Source organism: Euleptes europaea, chromosome 1, assembly GCF_029931775.1.
Source record: "Euleptes europaea isolate rEulEur1 chromosome 1, rEulEur1.hap1, whole genome shotgun sequence".
Lineage (NCBI taxonomy): Eukaryota > Metazoa > Chordata > Lepidosauria > Squamata > Sphaerodactylidae > Euleptes > Euleptes europaea.
Window position 1 is genome coordinate 74,803,614 of NC_079312.1, and position 22,257 is coordinate 74,825,870.

Below are 22,257 nucleotides of genomic sequence, written 5' to 3' on the forward strand. Positions count from 1 at the left end.
CATGCAGAGTTCCATGTGGGGTTGCCAGGTCCCTCTTCGCAACTGGCGGGAGATTTTGGGGCGGAGCTTGAAGAGGGCGGGGTTTGGGGAGGGGCGGGACTTCAGTGCCATAGAGTTCAATTGCCAAAGCTGCCATTTTTTCTCCAGGTGATCTGATCACTATCAGCTGGAGATCAGTTGAATTAGCAGGAGATCTTCTACTACCTGGCAGTTGGCAACCCTAGTTCCATGTGATGTCACAGTTCCTCGAGGGTTCTTAATCCATGTACCAGTCCCTTCACATCCAATAGAGCTTCCCTCCCCACATTAATTGGTGCCCTATGGACACTGCACATGAAGAGGGCTCTCCACAGGTTAAGAACTGTCAAGAAATTATGTCCTTTAAGTTCTTGTTCCTGTTAACACTAGTTCTGTGATTCAGGCCTCATTTGGGGCCTAGTTGAACTATTGTGTGATATTAAAGTGGAAAACAACGTGGGAAGGATTCAGCAGAGCTGTGACTTCATGCACCCAAGATAAGCCTCCAGGTGCCAAATAAATTGTGGCCTGCCTCCTTAGGTCCCATTCAATTAGGAAATCTTATTGCTGTCACCTGTGACAGGATGGGCTGAAAATGGACTGCAGTTAGTTTCTTCCTCTCCTATGTCATTGTGACCTTTTAGGCCGTGTGGTCAGCAACAGATACATAATTTGTTTAGATCATCATGGCCCATCATTCCGATACTTGGATTATTTTGCTGACTGGTTGAACTTTGGTGCTGGAGAATTTTAGCTTTGGAACCTGGCAACGTCTCTGCCTCTCTGAATCTTTGAATATTGCTAAAGCTTGGACCAGTGCTTACTGCACAGTTAGCTATTTGAATAAGTTCTCTTGTTTTGCCTTCTCTCGCTGCTTGTATTATTTTGAAAGTATTCTGCACAATTTTAATAAATTACCTTACTCATATTTCCTGTGGTGTTTTTGTTTTCAGGTTGGCTTCAATCTAATTCCAGTTTCTGGACCTAAGTAGTTCACCTAACAGATACTTGTTTGGTGTGAAACTCACGCTGCAGGTAGTCTACCTCTCAGGGTTGTTTTTCCTAATTAGACTCGCAGGAAGGTTGGTGGCTTCCCCCTTTAGCTTCAACTTGTTTGGGATAGAGAAAGGGGCTGGTGGCGACTACCAGTGCTGAGGTGTGAGGATTCATACCCCAGGTTTTAGTAAATTTGGTGTGAAATCTGCAACCTAAACAAGAATCCACTGGGCAGTGAGTCTTGTGGCTGCTTAACAAGAACAAAACTTTGAACCACATGGAACCCCACATAGTATAACTGCTTTTTGATCATCCTCTGTCTCATATACACGTGTCCATCTAAATATCACAGTTTTGTCCTGTCATTCCTCCCAGGAGCTCAACACAGCATACACTGAGGCTGAAACCTCCGCATTATCTTTATAAAACCCTTGTGAGTTAGGTTAGGCTGAGAGAGATAACTGGCCCAGAATCACTCAGTGAGCTTCTTGGCTGACCATAGACTTGAACCCTGTGAAATTTGTCAAAATGGTTATGGTGATCAGAAGACTTTTTTTTAAAGAATAAAAAGTGCTTGTGTATATATTACAAAGAAAACATTTGTGTGATTCCTCTGTCAGTTGTCCAAGCTAGTGGTCTATAATGATCCTGAGGGCTTTGATCAAAGAGTAGTAACAGAGTTCAATGGAGGAGAGGCTGCCGCAGGAACAATTTCTGAAATAGCTAAATATAAATGAGATAGCACACACTATTCAGCAAAGTACATAGTACAATATCATGTTCTTAATTTCAACAGTACTAGGCTGGCCTGGGGCATTATGCACGCAGCAAAAGAAGCAGCTTCCTGTGGGCCTTTTCATGTTATAAGTGAGAAACAGCAAAGCATCCTATAAGATGTACCTCCAGTCCAATGCTCTGCAGGTGCTCTGGTCTACACGTGACACTCCTGTACAAGCAGAAGTCCCATTTGCTTGCAGTGAGAATGTGAGTGCAGAGCATCTCCCACCCTCATTTTGAAGTAGAGGAACCCATTGTGCCCCAAGCTAAGCCTTCCAGGATGTCAATTCGCAAAGAAAATGACAGGGCTGATGTCATATCCACAATATGCTGTGTTTTCACCCTCATGCGCTCAAACTCCTGCAGCCAGCAAGCTCTCTGGCTGTGTGAAAGAATCACACTGGGAAACAGTCATCCCCCTCCATAAATCCATCCTCTTGACAGCACTGACATTTGGAAGTGACTGGCCCTGAGAGCATTTTCATTATTCACTGTGATCCTAGCTGCTTTGGTTTTCTTTGGGAGTTGCTTTATTGTTGATTTAGTTCCGCCCACAGCCTATGAGGTTAGCATCTTTGAGATGACCTCGTTCGTACACCATCTGCTTCCATGATACTTATATTAGGGATCCTCTGCTCTTATCACCAAGTGAATTATGCCTGGACCTGTGTCACTATCCAAAACCCTCCATGCAATGTGTGCCTCCGTGCATATATCTAATTCTGAATTACTGTGTTTTTTTATCTATGATATTCCATCAGCTGGCCTGGGCCCCTGAAACTCCCTCCTGCCCATCTGCCTCCTCCAGGCCTTTCCCAGCCCCTCCTTTTTAGTTGTTGTGTTGTTTTAAGCAGGCTGTGTATGTTCTTTTGAACTTTCTTTTAAATTATTATTTTAACACTGAGGAGTTGCTGATTGGCGCTATTATTTTAAGGTTGTGATTATGTTTATAACATACTTATTGTTGTATAATTGTCATGCATTCTTGTTGTGATCCACCCTGAGCCCACCTTGGTAGGGGAGGACGGAATATAAAGATGGTGGTGGTGGTGGTGGTGGTATGCAGCTTATCCAGTTGACTTGCTATCATGCAACTTGTCCAGGCCAAAAGTGGCCACCACACAACTTGCCACTGTGCTGCAAGTATAACTTGGCCAAACCTGAAATATATGGACAGCAAACCTGAAATATAGCAAACCTGAAATATATAGATAGAATTAAATGAGATCTGAACGCATTGGAAAACTGGGCAGATGTGAACAAGATGCAATTCAACAAGGAAAAGTGCAGAGTTCTACATCTGGGTTACAAAAATGAGAAGCATGCATACTGGATGGGGGGGTACACTTCTGGGTAACACTGTGTGTGAACAAAATCTAGGGATATGGGTGGACTGTAAGCTGAATATCAAGCAGTCAGTGTGATACAGCGGCAAAAAAGGCTAATGCAGTCTAAGGGTGTATCAGCATGGGTACTACATCCAATTCACAAGATGTCATAGTCCCGCTGTACACTGCATTGGTCAGGCCTCACCTGGAAAACTGTGTGCAGTTCCGGAGGCCTCACTTCAAAATGGATGTGGACAGAATGAAGTGGGTGCATAGGAGAGTGATGAGGATGATCAGGGGCCTGGAGACCAAGCCCTACAAGGAAAGGCTGAGGGACTTGGGACTGTTTAGTCTGGAGAAGAGGAGGCTGAGATGAGACATGATTGCTCTCGTTAAGTATTTGAAAGGCTGTCACTTAGAGGAGGGCAGGGAGCTGTTCCTGTTGGCACTAGAGGACTCACAATAATAGGTATAAATTACAGGCATAAAGGTACCAGCTGGACATTAGGGGAAAAAATTACAATCAGAGTAGTTCAGCAGTGGAATTGGCTGCCTAGGGAGGGAGGGAGCTCCCCATCTCTGGCAGTCTTCAAGCAGCAGCTGGACAAACACTTATCAGGGATACTCTAGGCTGATCCTGCATTGAGCAGGGGATTGGACTAGATGGTCCATATGGCCCCCTCCGACTGTGATTCTATGATTCTTTGATTACAGAGGTAACAATTTACCCAGTTCCAAAATGATAGGTTCATCATTGATGTCATGAGTTAAACTCTTACAGAAGTAAACAGCAATATACCAAATGGTCCCCCAAAAAGAGAATTCTTCTTATGTGCTGCTACCTTATTTATAGATATGACTTTTAGTAGAATTGTTGAATGTCAATTAGCCATAGTGAGAAAAAATAGTAATTGATTTAGTTATCTATGACAGTCATGCTTTGCACAAGGAAGAGGGACAGAAGGAAGAAAAGGCATAAGGGCCTAGAGGAGCGAGAATGGCAGTGTCAGTATAAGATGGGCATCATGCTGGCAGTTCATCTTTGGAGTGAGAAACTGACCTGAGCTGAACTGCAGAATTAGCAAACTGTAGCTAATTTCATTTAATCTTGGCTTTGCACTCTGATCCTTCAAGCAGTAGGCAGTTGTAGCTTTGGCTCACTTACGCAGAGAAATGTGCAGTCCTCTTATGCCCTCACTGGCTACAGAGATAGTAGCTTGATACCTACGTGCTGCGTGAATCCAGGAGGACATGAAATAACCATTTAGCCAGCCTTTACAAAAAAGAAAAGTGATTACTTTCCCATTCATTCCATTCCATTTCCCCACCACTATATTGTTGCTACTCTGTTCTGAAAGCCGTGTCAGATTCGGATGCGTGCAGTTTGTATGGATTGTTGCTCATGTTCAGATGTCACCACACTGCACTGTTCTGGATACAAGCTGTTTGGCACTAGCTGGTGGAAGCAGTAAGTCCACATTGTGGTTTAGTACTCTGGCAGTGTTGTGAGCTAGGTGTAATCTCTTCTGGATATTGTTCCAAGTGCTGGAGAGGGGAGGCCAAATCCTTTCCCCCTTTCATATGGAGAGCAATTCCGTCTGTGCGTGCAGCAGGTCCTCTTTCCAGGCTAAGAAAAATATGTGCCTGATAATAAGTATGTCTGCTGAGAAAGCCACAGGGTAATACTGATGGGCATGAAGACATCTAGGAAATCAGGGTAGAGTTCACGCTTAATAAACTGTAGTGTTTCCCCACATTACCTCAGTGGAAAGATGGGAAGGGAGGTATTTTATGTAAGCTATATGCATTTCAAAAGGTTTAGGAAGGAAAAATCAATTAGGGTAAGTTGACAAAGGCACAGTATAGCACCATGTCTTTCACCTGGGACGTGACTGTAAGGTTCGCTGGTGCACTCTGTAACACGAAACTTCACCTGTGATGCTTTGGGCCCACCTCTGAGCCTGCCCTTGTGACCTGTTTTCTTGACTGTGAAACAGAGAGAATTCAACTGTTGTACTCTTGCGAAATCTATTGGGTTTTGTTTCTCGGCTGCTCTTTGAAAGCTTAGAAATCCTCAGCAAGAGGAAGACGGCCTGTGAATGTGTGAGAGATGGAGCAGAATGACGGAGGTCCTGGGAGGCACACACAACCTCTTTTTCATCTTACCAAATCAACACTCAACCCACTTCCCCTCTCCTCAGCTCAAGCTGTAACTTTCTAGGAATCAAGTAGAAAATCTCTCTCCCCCTGAGTGCTGTCATTAGAAGTTTCTTGGGAGGAAAAATTCTGTTAAAAAAAATCAGAGCAGGCTGGCAGTGACAAGTAACCAAGTGCCTGTTCTTCTGCACATTCCTTAAATCCCAGCCCTAGCACACACACACACACACACACACACACAAAATCCATCCCTAGCTGATTAATCACAGTCAGGCTGCTCTGAGCTTATCACTTTCCTTAATAGCTGAATAATTTAAAACCTCTGTTTGCTGGTGTCTTAATTGCTTTTGCATTAGACGCAAGGGGCCACCATGAATGCAGAGTGGGACCAGCCCCAGTAGAGCACTTTTTCTCATTCTGTGTCTCTCTGGATCTGGCTTGTAGGGGAAAACCTTGGCTGTCGTTCCTAAAGGGGATGCAGGCAATTTATTTCCCATCTGTTGCAGGTGGCCAGAGGCATAAATGCATATCACATTCTGCAGAAAGCTTTGATATTCTTGAAGGCTAGAATGAAGCTTTCATTGTTAAGGGTGTTGGATTTTTTTGCCTGTGGGTCCATGGGACGGCTTGATATGTTCTAGGGAAAGCAGCATATATATCCACAAGATTTAAGGATGAAGCCAACAATCATCTGACAGTCTAGGTGCCAGAAGTGGTTTGTGTTCTTAACTTTTGATTCAAGTGATATGGGGGTCCATTTCCCCTTGATCGTTTCTGTTGTATGTATGACGTAGCACATACTACCAAACCTACGACAACAGAAGGCAAAGCCTCCACCATTGAGCTCACTCTGTAAACCTTACAGAGAATATGTCTTCATCTTGATGCAAAAACAAACCATTATCTTTCATTTAGCCTTAACCAATGATACAAGGAGTGTTCATTCTCTGCTGGATGGTTTTGATTTCCTTCCTAACAATCAGATTCATTACTTAGGATGCTATTAGATGCAACCTTTGCTCTAAACATTCTGACAGCTTTTCAGCCACTTAGAGGACAATACCAGCTGCAGCCCCTCCTGGACAGAGGTAGCCCATGCCAGAGTCTTGCAGTATTGAAACCAGATGACCGTAATGCATTATTTATTTCCATGCAAGTGTTCCTGAAGCAGTTGACATTTTTAAAAGGGAAAACAAAAGCCGGAGAGAAAGGATGCCTAGCAAGAGCTGGATCCAGGCACAGTGCCTGGAAGGGTTATGGCTATTTCCTGACTACCTTTTCCCCTTCCTCTTGATGGCAAATGGAAGCTATAGGGAGGAGATTCGCTGGAGCTGCTTGTATTAGAGGCTGCATGACTGCTGCCTTTTCCCTCTGCCCTCAGTTGAAAGCTGGAGGTAAGACTGCCTTTAGGATACAGCAATTGCATTACTCACATGAACACATTCATTTGAACATATTTCTCCACTGCTAAAAGATCTGCAGTGGCAGCCGGTGTGGGTTTCCAGGCACAATTCAAGGTGCTAGTTTCTCAACATTTAAAGCCCTAAATAACGTGAAAGCAGGGTACACAGAGAGTCTTTTTGCCTATGAACCTGCCTGCTGCTCTTTAAGATCTGCATCAGAGGCCCCTCTCAGAATGCCCCTGCCTTCAGCGGTGAAGCAGATGGTGATTTGAGAGAGGCCTTATCATTGGCAGCCCCGTTTACAGAAGACTCTTCCTCGGGGAACATAACATTTTCAGTTTGGTGCCTTTTTTATTTTACAAGGCTTGACTGTTTGACTGATGACTTCTCAGTTTTATTGGGTTATATCTAATTTTTATCTGATTCTATATATTTTTATCCAGGTTTTCTGCTATTTGTTGGGAGGGGGAGGGCTGCCTCTCGTTTTTATTTTTTTTAATGATTTTATTGTACACCGCTTCAGTGAAAAAATGTAAATACTTAAACAAATAAATAAGAAATCTAGAGAGAAGTCCAAGTATGGTAGCTTCATTTAAGGTGTCTTTTTTTTTTTTAATTACTGTGCTACATATTGGTATCTCGTGAGCCAGATGATAGCAGTGGCTTGCCAAGGTCTCAGGCAGAGGTCTTTCACATCACCTGCCATCTGATCCTTTTAGCTGGAGATGCCAGGGTTGAACCTGGGACCTTCTACATGGCAACTGGATGCTCTACCACTAAGCCAAAAGGGGGGGGGGGCTTGGATCCATCTTGTCCAGTATTATCTAGTCAACTTGGCAGGCGTTTTGCAAGGTCCTGGGTGAATGTCTTTCCCAGTCCTGCTACCTGAGATCCTCTAGCTAGAGATGCCAGGGGTTATTAAACTTAGCACCTTCTGCATGCAAAGTGTGTACTCTTCTCACAGTCCAGTGACCATTGTGGAAGCCTGGGTGTGGGTATATTTCATATGAGAAAATGCCCCTCCATGGTACAGAGTGATAGTTTTGCATATTATATTTGATTGTTTGGCTAGACAGAGATCAGGAAAAGGTTCAAAAGGCAAAAAGAAGGGTTTTAAGAGCGAACAGGAGCATATCATGGGTTAATGAATGAAGGAACCTGTGACAATTAACCCAACAAGGGATAGTGAGCATGGGCTGTAATGGTCCTTCAGCTTGTATTACCTCGGTCAGTGGAGTCAGCCTCACCGTGTCCACTTATTTTGATGACAGCTTCCTGAGTGATTTTTAATTGCCTGAGAATGAAATTATCCATCTTTTGCATTCTGAGTCCCAGCCAAGTTAATCTAGTTCCTTTTTGGTCTCTTGCAGCTACCGTAATCCTCAATGAGCTGAACTGGACGGAAGCCCTGGAGGATGTATTTGTTGAAAACCGAAAAGAAGACCCATCTCTGCTGTGGCAGGTCTTTGGCAGTGCCACAGGTGTGACTCGCTTCTACCCAGGTGTGTGACATTCTTAAAATGGAAGGGAGAAACATACAACTGTGGGATTTCAGCAACAGCGCTATCATCACACAGTCAAGATTTAGGGAGGAAGAAATGCCTGGGGTGGCCTGCGGTAGTACCATAGTCCCTTGTAATGTGCAGTAAATTTAATGGAGTGGATTGTTTTACTAATAGTAGATTGCCTTGGGCCATTGCCCTTGAAGATTGGTCCTGTCATGATTAGTTTCATTAACAATACATGGCCCTGGAGGTGCTTATGACAGAGGATAGTGATCTCTTCGCATGCCTTCCTTTCCTTTCTATTCAGGAGTTCACAGTATGGGCTAGTGGAGAAAGTGGATAACTGGTCCTCCTTCTTCCTACAAAACAACATATCATATTGATAATTCTAGAAACTAGCATGATATAAAAATGAGCAGGGAGAACTTTGTGCTCTGTACTGTGTGCATCTCAGCAGGAGTCTATGGAACATCCATGCTTTTCTTTCTATACTCGGCTCATTGCTCTCTTCTTTTCTCTGTCTCTCCATTTGCCTTCACCCTCTTCTGGCTCCTTCTCAGTGTCATGGCTGCCCTCAGTTGTCCTACTTTCCCAGCTGCTCCTCACTTCTCAACCATCTTCCTAACATTTTTAATGTGCTTCATTCCTTACAAATCTTATCTCATTTATCTTCACAACAATGTTGCAAGGTAGGTCACCAATAGGCCCATTTTACAGGTGGGGGAATGGTAATTATGACAGCAAACCAAGCTAGATGTGGCATACAGATGCATATTACATTATTCCTGTGGTCCTCTTTAACAGGAATATTTATTTCAGGGTGGGGGATATTATGGTTAACTCCACCTACTATTTTGCTGCTCCAAATCTCCCCCAAGTGGCTTTCAAGATTCTGAAAAAGCTGCTGGGGTTGCACTTTCAAGTGGAGAAGCAGCAGGTTGGTGAAGAGTTGAGCACCCCTCTGCCTAGCGCTTCTCTGATCATGATCACACCACTGGAAAAGGTTTTACTATCTGAACAGACATCAGGGTAATGTTACCGCCTCTGAATGTGACATCCAGTTTGCCCAGAGGGGCTTCTCTAAGGCTTGCTACTGAATTAAGAGCTGAGGGTTGAAGCAGATGAGACACATTTCATTCCCTCTATAAGTCATGCAGTCTCAATTTGCTTTGGGGGCATGCAGGGAAGGGAGCGGGGGTTTAACCCTTGAATCTCAACTTGGTTTTTTTCTTCAAAACTGGTCCCTCCTCTCTGATATTAGCCTTTTAAAAGAAAAAATACAGGTTTTTAAATAATATGTCTTTCTACTTTAAAACACTAATAGCAGATTGGAGAGCTAGTTTAGAGGAGTAGAGTCAAGAACTTTGACAACTCATAATAAAAATTATATCGATTATACCATACTGAATGTGGGCAGGTCATTCTAACCCCAGAATGCTAATCTAAACTCCTAGGAGTAAAGAGGAAGTACAAATATAAAAATTAATAATCTATGAACTCATTGCATGGAAAAGACATTCAAATTAATTGGTGAAAATGTTTCCAAAATTTGACACACCTTTAACTTATTTTAAGAGTATTTGTTGTACACCAAGCTGTGTTAGCAATACAAGACAAACTAGCATAGTTTTGCAGGTAGGAGCTAAGGAGTGTATTTGATTGTAGATAATTTATAACCTGCTTTTTAATTCACAAGAATTTCTCAAGAGATCAGCAATTTTCAAAATCTAAACAGAAAGCAAAATTAAATGTGCAAATTTAAATGTATGTCAGTGGTCCACATAACTACAGTACAGGTTTATTTTTAATACTTTATAATGAAAGTCACTCAAAGCATAGGGCCAGTGAGCTGGCCAAAAACATAGGGGCTCCTAAAGCAGTCCATCACATAGGGCCAGAAGAAGCAACACCTGCTTTCCCCTAAAGGGCATCTCTTCCAATTTGTCCACATTGCTCTATGACTTTGTTTATCATTGCCTGATAACATTTTCTTTGTATGCAACATTCTTACATCTGAACACATTAAGCTGCCTCATACTGAGTCAGACCATTAATCTTTTGTCTACTTTGACTGAAAGTGGTTCTCCAGGGTCTCAGGTGGAGGGCTTTCACAACAGCTACTACGTAATCCTTTTAACTGGAGAGACTGTGGATTGAACCTGGGACCTTCTGCATGCAAAGCAGAAGCTGTGTGGTTGAGCCACGGCCTTTTCTCATGTCCCCACCATTACCTGTGGCAGGTGAACCTTCCTATGAAGTCGTTTGTGTCGATTGTCTCTCCTTATATCAACATCTGCTACCCCAGCAAGCATGTCACAGCTTCTTGTCTTTCCTTTTTCTCATTGCAGCTACCCCCTGGAGGGTACCTGATAAAATTGACCTATATGATGTCCGACGAAGGCCTTGGTAAGTGAAGGATAAAAGAATCACATTGGGTACTAAGTTATATAGTACAAGAATAGTAATGAACTTTCACATCATTGTTGGTGGCCATAGAAGTGGACTTGCATAAACATGATTATAAGTACCTTGTTCTTTTTTGGGGGAGAAGCTGAGAATCGCTTACACAAGAATCCAAGCAAATCTCCTATTCAAGATTCACTAGGCCAATACCTGCTTAGTTTTAGATGTCTAACATCTAAATGCATTTTACATGAAAACTCTACAACAAGAATGTAAATCAAACTGGATGCAGTCTCAGGACATATCCAGATGGCCAACCAGTTCAGAAGCCAACTCCCAGCTGATCCTTGCCATCATCCATGAGTTTTATTCTGGTTCCCCTGTCTCAGCTTGCCTGGTTTGCAGCAATAATGAGACTCAGCAAAGTTTCCACAGCTTTAGGTCAGACGCTGACACTCAGCGAATGTGGGAGAACTGGGAGTTGACTTCAGATCCCATGCTGCAACTACTTTGTTGGTGCCAAATGGCAAGGACCAGTTGCAAACACCTGATCAGCCTGTCAGTTAATCAGCTGCCTGATCAGAAGTGGCAACCCAGATCATGAGCCAAACCAGCAGGTGTTCAGATATAAATCCCAAAAATAACAAAAGCAACAAAAGGTCTCAAAATGTCACTTGTGAGTTGAGGTGGCTTGATCCTCATTTATGTCACACACATCATCAGTCAAGTGTCTGTGGTGTTCACACAATGAACTTCCACAACAGTGGCTTGGATCCTGGCCAAAATCTCTGCTGATAGAATGATTTTCATCACTGTAGCACGATGTTTCTGCATTGCCCTCCTGCTGCAGCCCCAAATGCCCCCAGATGTTGCTTCTGGAGAATGAGGACCCCCAGGAACAGCATGACGAGGTAGTTGGAGGTCTGCTGTAGCAGGCAGAAACTGGTAAAAAATCACCCCTCTTGCACATGCAGAATTGATTGATGGGATCATTTGCATTGACATTAATAACATTTGTTTTGGGTGGGTGGGATGCATGTTTCCAGCAACACTATGATGTGATTTGAATGCTAGGAAAATGCAGCATTCTAACAACAGCAATGCCACCTGGAGAAAACACATCTGGATTCCATCAATAAATGAGTAACAATGGTGCCTTCTTCTTCTTTTGTACAGAGAATGTGCCCTTAAATCAGTATGTCAAAGAAAATAATAATGAATTTATTGTCTCTCAGAAATGGCCAAGGCTCAATTCATCTGGTTTTTGCTTTCTGAAAGAAGAGTAGATGGCATGTCTTTGGGTTTCTGAATTTTGGGCACACACTACAATTTTGTTATCATGCTGTCCTTAGGAGATTGCCACTCCCCTCCCCCAAAACACACACACATAGTTTTAGAGAAATCCCAAAAGCTGTTGAGTCACTTATGGGGATTCGTAATCATAAGGAATTACAGGGATGGAAGTGCTTTGAAGGAGTATTTGTGAATAGGATCAGGAACTGGCAAGAAAGGGGCTCCTTGTGGACTGGCCTTCCCTTTCCATGTCTTCTTTGCTTGTCAGGTTTGGTTGAAAGTGGGGGAAGGACAACCAGTATCTACAGAACCATTATCACAAATGCACTCTTTCCCCTCATCCTACATATATCCCTCATTGTTTGTGGGTGAGGTGAGGAGCCAGTGTCAGAATGAGCAAAAGCAGCTCTTAGCCAGTCATGTGTGAGAAAGAATTCACCACCTGTGGGAGTGGATCATCTTATACTACAGCTGCCAACTCCAGGCTGGAAAATTCCTGGAGATTTGGGAAGGGAGCTGGGGAAGGGCAGAGTATGGGGAGGGGAGGGTTCTCACACATATTTTCTCCAAGGGGACTGACCCCTGTAGTCTAGAGTGTTAGCCAAAATGCTCGGTTATGAATATTTATAAGGGGAATTAGCAAATCAATAACCGGCAAGGGGCATAACCTCGGGATCTAACCTGTGTCTACGGGAGTCGGTTCCAAGATTCAAACAAGAGGCGGAGGCAATGGTTTCTTTTAAGAAGTTTACTTTAAAAATGTGTGCACAAACAATTCAATAACACGTACACAACACACACTCAGAGTCCAGGAATTAAAGGTAAGAATACAGAAACGTTCGCCAATGTGGCAGGCCCTCTGAAGACGGGTAATACTGCACCTGGTCTAGTAGCGGAGATGTCCTGAGTTCCATACGGCTAGCAAGAAAAAGGGGAGTGGGGGAAGGAGATTCTCAGAGCTTGACCAGCAAGTCGGGGGAGCATATTGGCTAGGCTGCGCAAACCCACGCCAACAGAGTGACAGCAAGTATAGGAAGGGTAAAAGAAGGATCTCTTTTCCTGAAAAACCACCCCAGTTATACTCTTTTGGGGCTGGGGGATGATGGGATTACCCCCTGGTGGTTCCCATGGCAAACAAAGGTAGACAATAGCGTTAACGATCAGCTACCGGGGTGGGGCAATGGGTGATTTAGACGTGCTAACTAGAACCTATGGACTTTGCACAATTCCGGGAGAACCGGGAGACACTCGTTGATGGGTTTATTGAGTTTGACACAAAGGCGCGAACAGCTGCGTTGGGGTGAATCACTTCCTGGTTGCCTGAGGTGCGATCTCTCTGGTGCTGATGCCTCGGGGGCTTCCGATGGATTGTTAGCGATGCAGATGGAGGGGGGGCTGGCTACGTGTTTAGTTGTTCCTTGCAAATTGGCATCTGCTGGACACTGGGACGGGATTGCAGAAAAATTGATTCCCTCTGGTTCACTCGAAGGGGTCGTCCTCCCCGTGGATCCTTGGTGCCTGTTTTGCGGGTTACGGCATGAGTCTTTCCCTTTGCGTTTAGAGCTTGCTGCATGTCTGGAACGGTGGCGACACATGTTGCTGTGGTGGCCAGGTAACTTAGTTCAGGAGAGGGCCACTGTCAGGCTTCAAGAGATCAGTTGTAATTCCAGGAGGCCTCCAAGCTCCACCAGGAAGATGGCAGCACTATTCTGTACCTACTTGATAAAATATCTGTTAATGTCACAGTCAGGATAGTGTGATAGATATACGTTTGCAGAAGGAGATGCACAACACCAGGGTCCCGTTTCGCAAATGGCTTGGAGGCAAACTCCTGAGTACCTTGAAGTGTGTCTTCGGCCTTGGTGCTTCTGTAAATTATCTCAACTACCACAAAGTAGCAGCACTTTTCGAGTAATGAAATGTAAATGAGCACTGGGCTCCCAGCACCGCTAGAAGGGTCTATTAAATGGGAGCGGGATTTGCCCAGGCCGTGTGTGCATGCAGCCGTTCAACAGACTCTCCCTTTCCCTCCCGTCTGCAACATCTTCTCTGTGTCTCGGCTCCCTCCTTCCCTCGACTAGTCTGTATGAAATTCCAGGTCTGTGAGCAGCCAGCTCTGTCCAATTTTCATTTCACACATCGTTGCCATTGGAAAATGGATACAATAACACAGGCAGGGGCATCCAAGCTGCGGCTCTCGTCTGCTTCGCTCCTTCCCTCCCTCCGTGCCGTGTGGAGGAGAGAGAGGGTTAGATAGATAGATAGATTATAACCTTAGATACAGATAAATGGGGCAGGGTTCCTCCGCCCTCCCCACTGAAGTTGCAATTGTAAATTTAGTCCTTATTCGCAGACAGCTTTAGGTAGGACTCTCTGCTTTGGGAAAGGAGGCGGGGGGAGAAGCAAAAAAAAAATGACTCTCAAGGAACAGAGCCAGGAGGACAGAGAGATAAATGCGGCGCACGACGACAGACTTCATTTAAGTGAAAGCTGCAAGCATCAATTTAGCCACACACCAAGTTAAGCATGATTGAATCAGTTACGATTAGCCCAGGTAAAAGGCACTAGCTTGACAGCACTAATTATGCCTCTGCAAGTGCAGGGTGCTTAGGATTTAATTTTCCACCATTTATTTGGGGCTCTTGTAAATCAGCAGAACAGGCCTAGCTTCTTGCCATATGCGTGCATACTGGGAGAATAATAGAAATTATTATAGTGCCTTTGCTTTGCTACATGCTGCTTTTCAATTGTAGGTAAACATCCTTCCTTCCACGTTGATTCTGCCTGTGTCCGAGGCAGCTCTTTCAATTCTTTTCGCCTCGTGGGGCGAATGACATTCCTTTTGTCACCTGCATCTTCTCTCACCCAACAGGCTGCATTGCTTGTTCAAACAGGTATTTACTAGCTGAGCTAACACAGCAGGAGACATCTTGGGCAGGAAGCCCTGGCTGGGCAATAGAGGGAAAAAATATCTGAGTCAGAGAAGGTTTGGGCTTTCCCCCCCCCTTTCTAAATAGCCACTATTTGCATAAACAGCAACAGCTTGTTTCAAGTCTGTCCTTTAAACTCAGGCCCCCACTTATCTGGAGACAGACAAAGCACAGCTGCCACAGGGCTGCCTCAGGATGGATAAGGCGCTGTCTGCTGTGCTATGCAGGGTCTGATCTTTTCCATCCCATGCGTTTGTTAACACAATGGCAGGGCAGCAGAGTTGAAAGCGCAGCACCCAGCAGAGACGAAGGGGCATATGCTGGTTCTCCTGCAGATCCCTTTGGAAGAAAATGTAATTGCATCTTTCAGTCTTCCCCAGATGTGAGGGTGAGGTGGATTTTAACAACAATTTCACCTCTTTTTATTTAAGCCCTGATACTGAACCAATAGCCAATAAAAAGTATTTCTTCTCCAGACCACATCTAGCTTGATTTTGAAATGGCCCTTGCAAATGGACACTGAATGAATGTGTGTGTGTATATGAGAAAGGGAGAGAGAGAGGGAGAGAACACAAACTCTGGCTATTTTTCATTTACTGACAGTCTTGTGGGAGCTGCCATCACCCTAAAACTTCTTCTCAGGGCACTCAGCTTTTGTGTGAGAAGGAACCACTGCTCCTTCATAGGGTTGCCAACCTCCAGGTAATGTCACAATAATCTCAAAACTTGGACTGCAAAATGATAGTCAACCGTATGCAGTCACTATGGCTTATTCGATCAGCTAAAGTAAATCAATAACACAAAAATATACAAAATGCAATTAGTGTATTATAGTCATTTGTTGCTTCACAAAGACCCTATGGTTCATACACTTTCTTAGTTGCAGCTATATGATGATACAAAAATTATTAGAATTATAAGAGGACTATTACAAGCAAGACAGGAATCCGGTAAAATGTCCTGTTTCAAAATCAATTTCTTCAGTTGGTAAGTATATGATAGTCCCATAAATTATAACAAATTAATTTTTCTGCTCCTCTGAGTACTTTTTTGTGTTTTCTTTTGCGTGGAAACCAGAAACCTGCAAAAGAAAACACAAAAAAATACTCCGAGGAGCAGAAAAATAATCATATCATATACTTACCAACCATTAAAAACACAACCGCGCCTTTCCGCGGCTCTGGGGGGGCATTTTTGGGGTAGAGGTCCCAAACTTTCAGCGGAGCTTCAAAGGACCCTTCTTGCCAGACCCCCCAAGTTTTGTAAAGATTGGGTCAGGGGGGCTGAGATATGGGCCCCGAAAGGGGTCCCCCACACCCTTAATGTGCATCTCTGAGCAGAGCTTGCCCCGACAAACAGCTGATGAGAGCAAGGGCGGGGCAGGTGCAAAGCAACACAACTGCGAAGCAACACTGCAAAGCAACACAACTGCAAAGCAACATCTTTGCAAACATTCAAAGGGCGGGGCAGGTGCTAAGAAGTTTGCAAAGTGACACAACTGCAAAGCAACACTGCAAAGCAACACAACTGCAAAGCAACACCTTTGCAAACATGCAAAGGGCAGGGCAGGTGCTAAGAAGTTTGCAAAGCAACACAACTGCAAAGCAACACTGCAAAGCAACACAATTGCAAAGCAACACCTTTGCAAACATGCAAAGCAACACCTGACACCTGGGAGTTTGCAAACCATGGAAAGGGACAGAGGCAGCTAGCTATGCATAATGAGCAGGAGGGGGTGGAATTTCCCCTTTTGCATGGGACTCGGGACCAGGAAAATGCATTCTTTAAGTCACCATTTGAAAACCAGTTTTAGCAAGCATCAAAATAGACCTAACCGTCGTATGAATGAGGGAAAACCTGAGGATATACAACTGAAGCCCCCCCTCAAACCAGGGAGAGAGAGACTCGAGGGGGAACACACACCCCCAGGCAGAACGGGCGAAAGCCCCCTTTGGCTTCCCCCCCCCACCCACAGAAACTGCTCCCTCCCACACACACACACAGACTCTGCTTTCCCCACACACACTCACACACACACAGGAGAAAAAGTATAAATTAAAGCCCCCAAAGGGGTCTTACTGTGGCTGTCTTCTGTTCCATTAGGAGGGGCTGGGAGGAGGACTGGGTAATCCAAGATGATTCCATTTAAGCACGGGACGTTTTGCTCTGGAGATGCATACAGGATTGGGTGATCCATTCATCCCAATAGGGAAAAGGGGAAAGGGGAAAGCCCTTATCTCGGGGGGCCCTGACCCAATGTTTACAAAACTTGGGGGGTCTCTTAAGAAGGCTTGTCTGAAGCTCCGCTGAAAGTATGGGGTCTGTACCCCAAAAAATGCACCCCCTGCAGCCATGGAAAGAGAAAAGGGGGGAGCCGATATTTCTGCCCCCACTGAACCCATCTTGGGGGGTCTCTTAACAAGGCTCGTCTGAAGATATCCTGAAGGTTTGGGGGCTGCACCCCCAAAAAAGCGCCCCCTGCAGCCATGGAAATGGAAAAGGGGGGAGGGAAAAGGGGTGGAGCCCATATCTCGGGACCCCGGTTCCCCCGGTTTCCCGCCATTTTTTAGTTCGGTTCGTCCCGAACTAAAAACCGCCGAATCAGGGGAAATTCGGCTGTTTTTCGGTTCTGGCTGAACCGAATTGACAGCCCTACTCCTTGGGCTGTTGTCTGCACATAAATATCCAGGGCTTATCTGTTCTCTTACTGCAGCAACAGCTGATGAAGGACTTTGCCTTTCATTGCACAGTTTCTAGGGAGAAAACCACCAAAAAATACTTTTTTTGTTCTTGTCTAGAAGTACCCATAATCGATCAGACTGGTAGTGCATCTAACCCTGCATTGTGAACACTGGTAGCAACTCCATGTGTTCTTGGGAAGAGGTTTTTCTCAGTTACGCTACTTGAGGAAATGCCAAGGACTAAAATTTGGTCTAGGCCATATTATTTGGTCTAGGCCATATTATTTATCTAATTAATATATGTTCAATGTCCATGCCAGAGTTTCCAGCCAAAAGATTGAAGCAGTCCACCAGAACATCAAATAGACATTAAATAGAATAGTCTCTTTTCTCCCTATTTCTAGGCTTTGTTTGGGAGTGTTTTACATGAGAACATGTGGGTTCTTTATGCTGTGCATGTATACCTATTCAAAGACAAAATCACTTTGGGAGACCTTTAGGCAGCCACACAAATCTCGCTTTTGGTATATCTTTAAGCACTAAACAACACACTTCCTCTTCTTGAAGCACTGAAAGTTCCTCTTTTTAACCTTTTTTCCCTCTTAAGAACACACTTCAGAAAAATGTCTTGAAAAGCGGCTGCCTGGGAGCCATAAATAAATATCTTCCAGGCTTACCTTTCGCTGTGGTCTGTTTCATTTTATGTGTTGTTCTAACTGAAAGACATAAACAACAGTTATTTGTGGACTAGGCAGCTTCCCGTGGATTTTGCTGAAGAACCTTGACAAAGGTGGCATCTTGCTTTTGAAGACTTCTATTCTACCACAACACAGATATCCTGAGCAATCACAAGGCTAATCTGAACAACTTCATATTCGTAGGCTGCCTCAGAACAGCTTCTGAGAGGCAGCTTCCCTGCGGGGAGATGCTTCTTTATTGAGGAGAAGGATGATTGGGTCCTCTGGCTAGGATGCTGGAATATAAGTGGTTTTTAGTTTTATTGTCCAAGCTGTGTGGAAAATTAAGGAGGGGTTTCCCAAAAAGCTTAGTCTTAAGTGCCAAAACTAATGTCAGATTTCCAGAAATAGTTGGGCCTTGTGCTTTTTGGGGCTCTAGGGGTCGAAGCAATGTGAGGTATTTGTGGGAAGGTGAGCAGCAAAGGGAGGTTCAAACTAGGTATAACTGCAACAGTTCTATTTGTTTAAACCTGTATAAGCCCTGGATAAGTTACAGTGAATACACATACAGTCCGTGTACAATGTACACTTGATTTTTCTTTATACATGAGTCGAGTAATTCTCATGTTGCATTCAACACATGTACAGCTGAACTTAAACCCCATGTTTATCCAGGTACTTGTCCCCAGTTCCATTTGTAAAGTGAACACATGTTGATTCTTTCATACAAACAGTTGTGCACATGTACATGCAGGTCGTATGTGTGATCACTGGAACTTGTCAAGAGTGCTTACACAGAAAGGGGTAGGGGACCAACTTTAAAAGCAAAAGGGGCACACAAATGAGGGCAGCTCTGCATCTACCACCGTCCTCCCCAAAGCCTCTCTCATCTAGGCTAAGTTGTGGCATCAGAGTCCCTCTGGTTAGAAGGGCTGCAGGGTAGTAAACCGCATGAAGAGGAGGGCTCTATGCTCCTGATTTGTATGCCCCTTCTTAAACTGGAACACACATTTTCTCACCGATTATGGCAGATCTGCATTTAAACACGTGGAACTGCGGCATCGTGTTTAATTTGGTCCTGAGGCAGCAGTAGTATCACAACAATGATCAGCAATGCCAGGCTGATTTTGTGAATGAGATGTGTGGATCTTGTTGTTGTGTAAGTAGGGTATGAGTGTCGTGAGAGTTTATGAAAAATATATATGTGTGAACAGATCACGAGTTATTGATTTGTTTACTTAATTAGAATATTTATATCCCTCTTTTCTACTGTGTTAAGGCAGCTTACAAAATACATTTTTACAATGTAATAAAGCAACACATCTTCAATAAAAACAATGACATGTATCCAACCTTAGGGTGGAGGAAGTTCTTCCAGCCTACAGAGCCTTCCTCCAACTTAAGAGGTTCATCCATTGGACAAAGACTCCTTAGGCTGGAGCAGTTCAAGCACTCTCTGCAGTGGTAGGATACAGGCCAATAAATAAAATAAAAAACAATGACTACAAATAACAACCAACCGGCTGCAGTAAAAACAAAAAACAAAAAAAAAACCACAATTAAACATGTGGGAAACTGAAAATCTGTAAAATGGTGTGCAAAGTTTTGTGAGTTTCCACTGGTTTGGATCTTGTGTGTTGAGGGTGTCTGTCCTCCTCAAGCATTAGAAGACCAAACAGGCAATTGTGCCTTAAGCTGTGCTATGTCACCTCCTTGACAAATAGCACTGAGTAGTGGCAGTGAGCACTTGGAGTAATCGGACTTTCTTTGTCAGAAAATTAATGACCCTGCACCACTCTGGTTAATTGTTAGTGATTGCTCCACATTAATTATTAACTTTCCTCAATTGCAGGCTATTAGGGATGAAGAAGATGAGAAACTGACAGGCTTTGCATTTCACCATTATATTAAGGTCCGCACTGAGGCTCATGAAGTTAGATGGATAATAAAGCTGAACTCTTTGACTGGACCAGGGATCTTTCCTGGAGGAAACAAACTATTTCAGCTTGCACTTTAGTCAAGCACATATTTATGCAGTGTGCTAAACTGTTCAGAGATCCAGTCTTCATCAGTATTATAACATAATTATAGCCAATTGTCTTCTACTGTTTCAGACTTGAAACTCATCTTTAACAACTAGGGTTGCCAACCTCCAGGTACTCAGTACAGGGGCGACAAAATTGTACAATAACAATTACTGTTAAGTGCAACCAACATTTATCCTATGGTGTCTAAATACAACTATACATATAAACATACAGTGTTATGTACAAGCATACAAAAATAACAAGCACAACCAAACAAGTCCACATGGATGGTGACACAGACACTAACAAAATTCACAAAAATGCAAGGTCTTTGGCAAGATGCTGCATTCTTTTATAAGTCCCATGCAGGTAAGTGTGCAATTCTAGCAGAAATACCAATTTTAGAGGAGTAACTTGATGGAGGATACGGCCGTTTCAAATTCTTATGGGTAGAATTCTTCATCAGTCCTTCATATAGATTCCTCTAATATTGCACATCTTAAAGATTAAATTTCAAAATACTGGATGCATGTTAGTTCCCACGAAGGGTAGTTAGTGTCTGTGTCACCATCCATGTGGACTTGTTTGGTTGTGCTTGTTATTTTTGTATGCTTGTACATAACACTGTATGTTTATATGTATAGTTGTATTTAGACACCATAGGATAAATATTGGTTGCACTTAACAGTAATTGTTATTGTACAATTTTGTCGCCCCTGTACTGATTTCCTAATCTCCTGATAGTAGTACAGTGGTGTCTTTTTCTCCTACTAACCTCCAGGTACTAGCTGGAAATCTTCTGCTATTACAACTGATCTCGGGCCGACAGAGATCACTTCACCTGGAGAAAATGGCTGCTTTGGCAATTGAACTCTATGGCATTAATGCCCCTCCCCTCCCCAAACCCTGCCCTCCTCAGGCTTTGCCCCAAAAACTTCCTGCTGGTGGCAAAGAGGGGCCTGGCAACCCTATGAATGCAAGATTAGGCAGCATACAGTATCCACAATTTCTCAAGAAGCACCCTCAAACCCATGCTTCAAATTGCCCTTTCAGCTGCTTCCCTATTGTTGCAGGGGCCACTTCTCCCTTGGGAGGTATATGTTGCAAAGTGAGGATGTAAGGTGATGGCTGTGAAGGAAGGGGATTAAAGGAGTACCTGCAAGAAGCACTTCTTAGGTGAGAAACGTGAGCCGTTGGGAAGAGGTATTTAACCTCATGTAATTTCCAGAGTTAAATGCTCCACTCCTCTCCCATTCCAAGTGGTTTTTCCCTGCCTCGGTGGGCCCTGGCCAAAGCCTCACTGGCCCATCCCTGATGCCAGCTCTGGACAATAAGTTCATGTTCTGCACATATTACCTCTCCACCCAGTTGCTTTGACATATCCTCAGACCATTAGTGCAGGTTGGGCTGTGATCACCTTTTGGTGCACGCTTTTGATACACTCTGTCACTCACCTACTCTGAACAGAAACATACAATCTAGTTACTTAAACACAAAAGGTTTCTAGTCCATTACACCAGTGCAGTTGGCATAACAGCAGGGAGAAGTTATACAACTGAAACTGTGAGTTGGGCACGAACAATGAAATGCTCGTGTTTAATGGGGTTGGTTCAATTAGATTACAGCGTATTAAGGATTGGTCTAACGTGAACAATCTTAATTCAAACAAAAAGTGGTTTAGTTTTACATAATTCTCTGAAGTAAATATTAAAGAACCCTTTTCTCCTGAAGCACAGTGTCCATATGGGAGAACAATTCCGTTTACCCTGGTTGTCTTTAAATTACAGTTATTTTTATCTGGGTTTATCTTCCCCAGGAATACAGGAAAAGCTAATTCCTCTTTAAATCAATGCTTCATTAGGCCAGAGTTAAACTACAGCATCACTAGCAACAGAGATGCCCTTCAGCCTCTCAGAAATCTAGGGAATTGGCCCATTGGACCTGCATTGGAAGGATAATGCATAGCATCAGTTCATACTTTGGATTATTGTCATGTGAACCAGATTGTGCTTTATTGTCTTGGAAGCAGAGCAGGGATAGAATTCAAAAGACACAGATGTGT

General features: G+C 43.7%; 1 protein-coding gene across 1 annotated transcript in view; it reads left to right on the top strand.

Moving 5' to 3' along the window:
* Positions 1–22,257, top strand: part of CACNA2D2 (calcium voltage-gated channel auxiliary subunit alpha2delta 2) — a 720,324-nt gene that overhangs the window by 572,214 nt on the left and 125,853 nt on the right. Inside the window, exons 7-8 of the mRNA XM_056867097.1 lie at positions 8,050–8,181; positions 10,533–10,590. Of these exons, the coding sequence (XP_056723075.1) occupies positions 8,050–8,181; positions 10,533–10,590 (190 nt within the window). The remainder of the gene's footprint in view (positions 1–8,049; positions 8,182–10,532; positions 10,591–22,257) is intronic.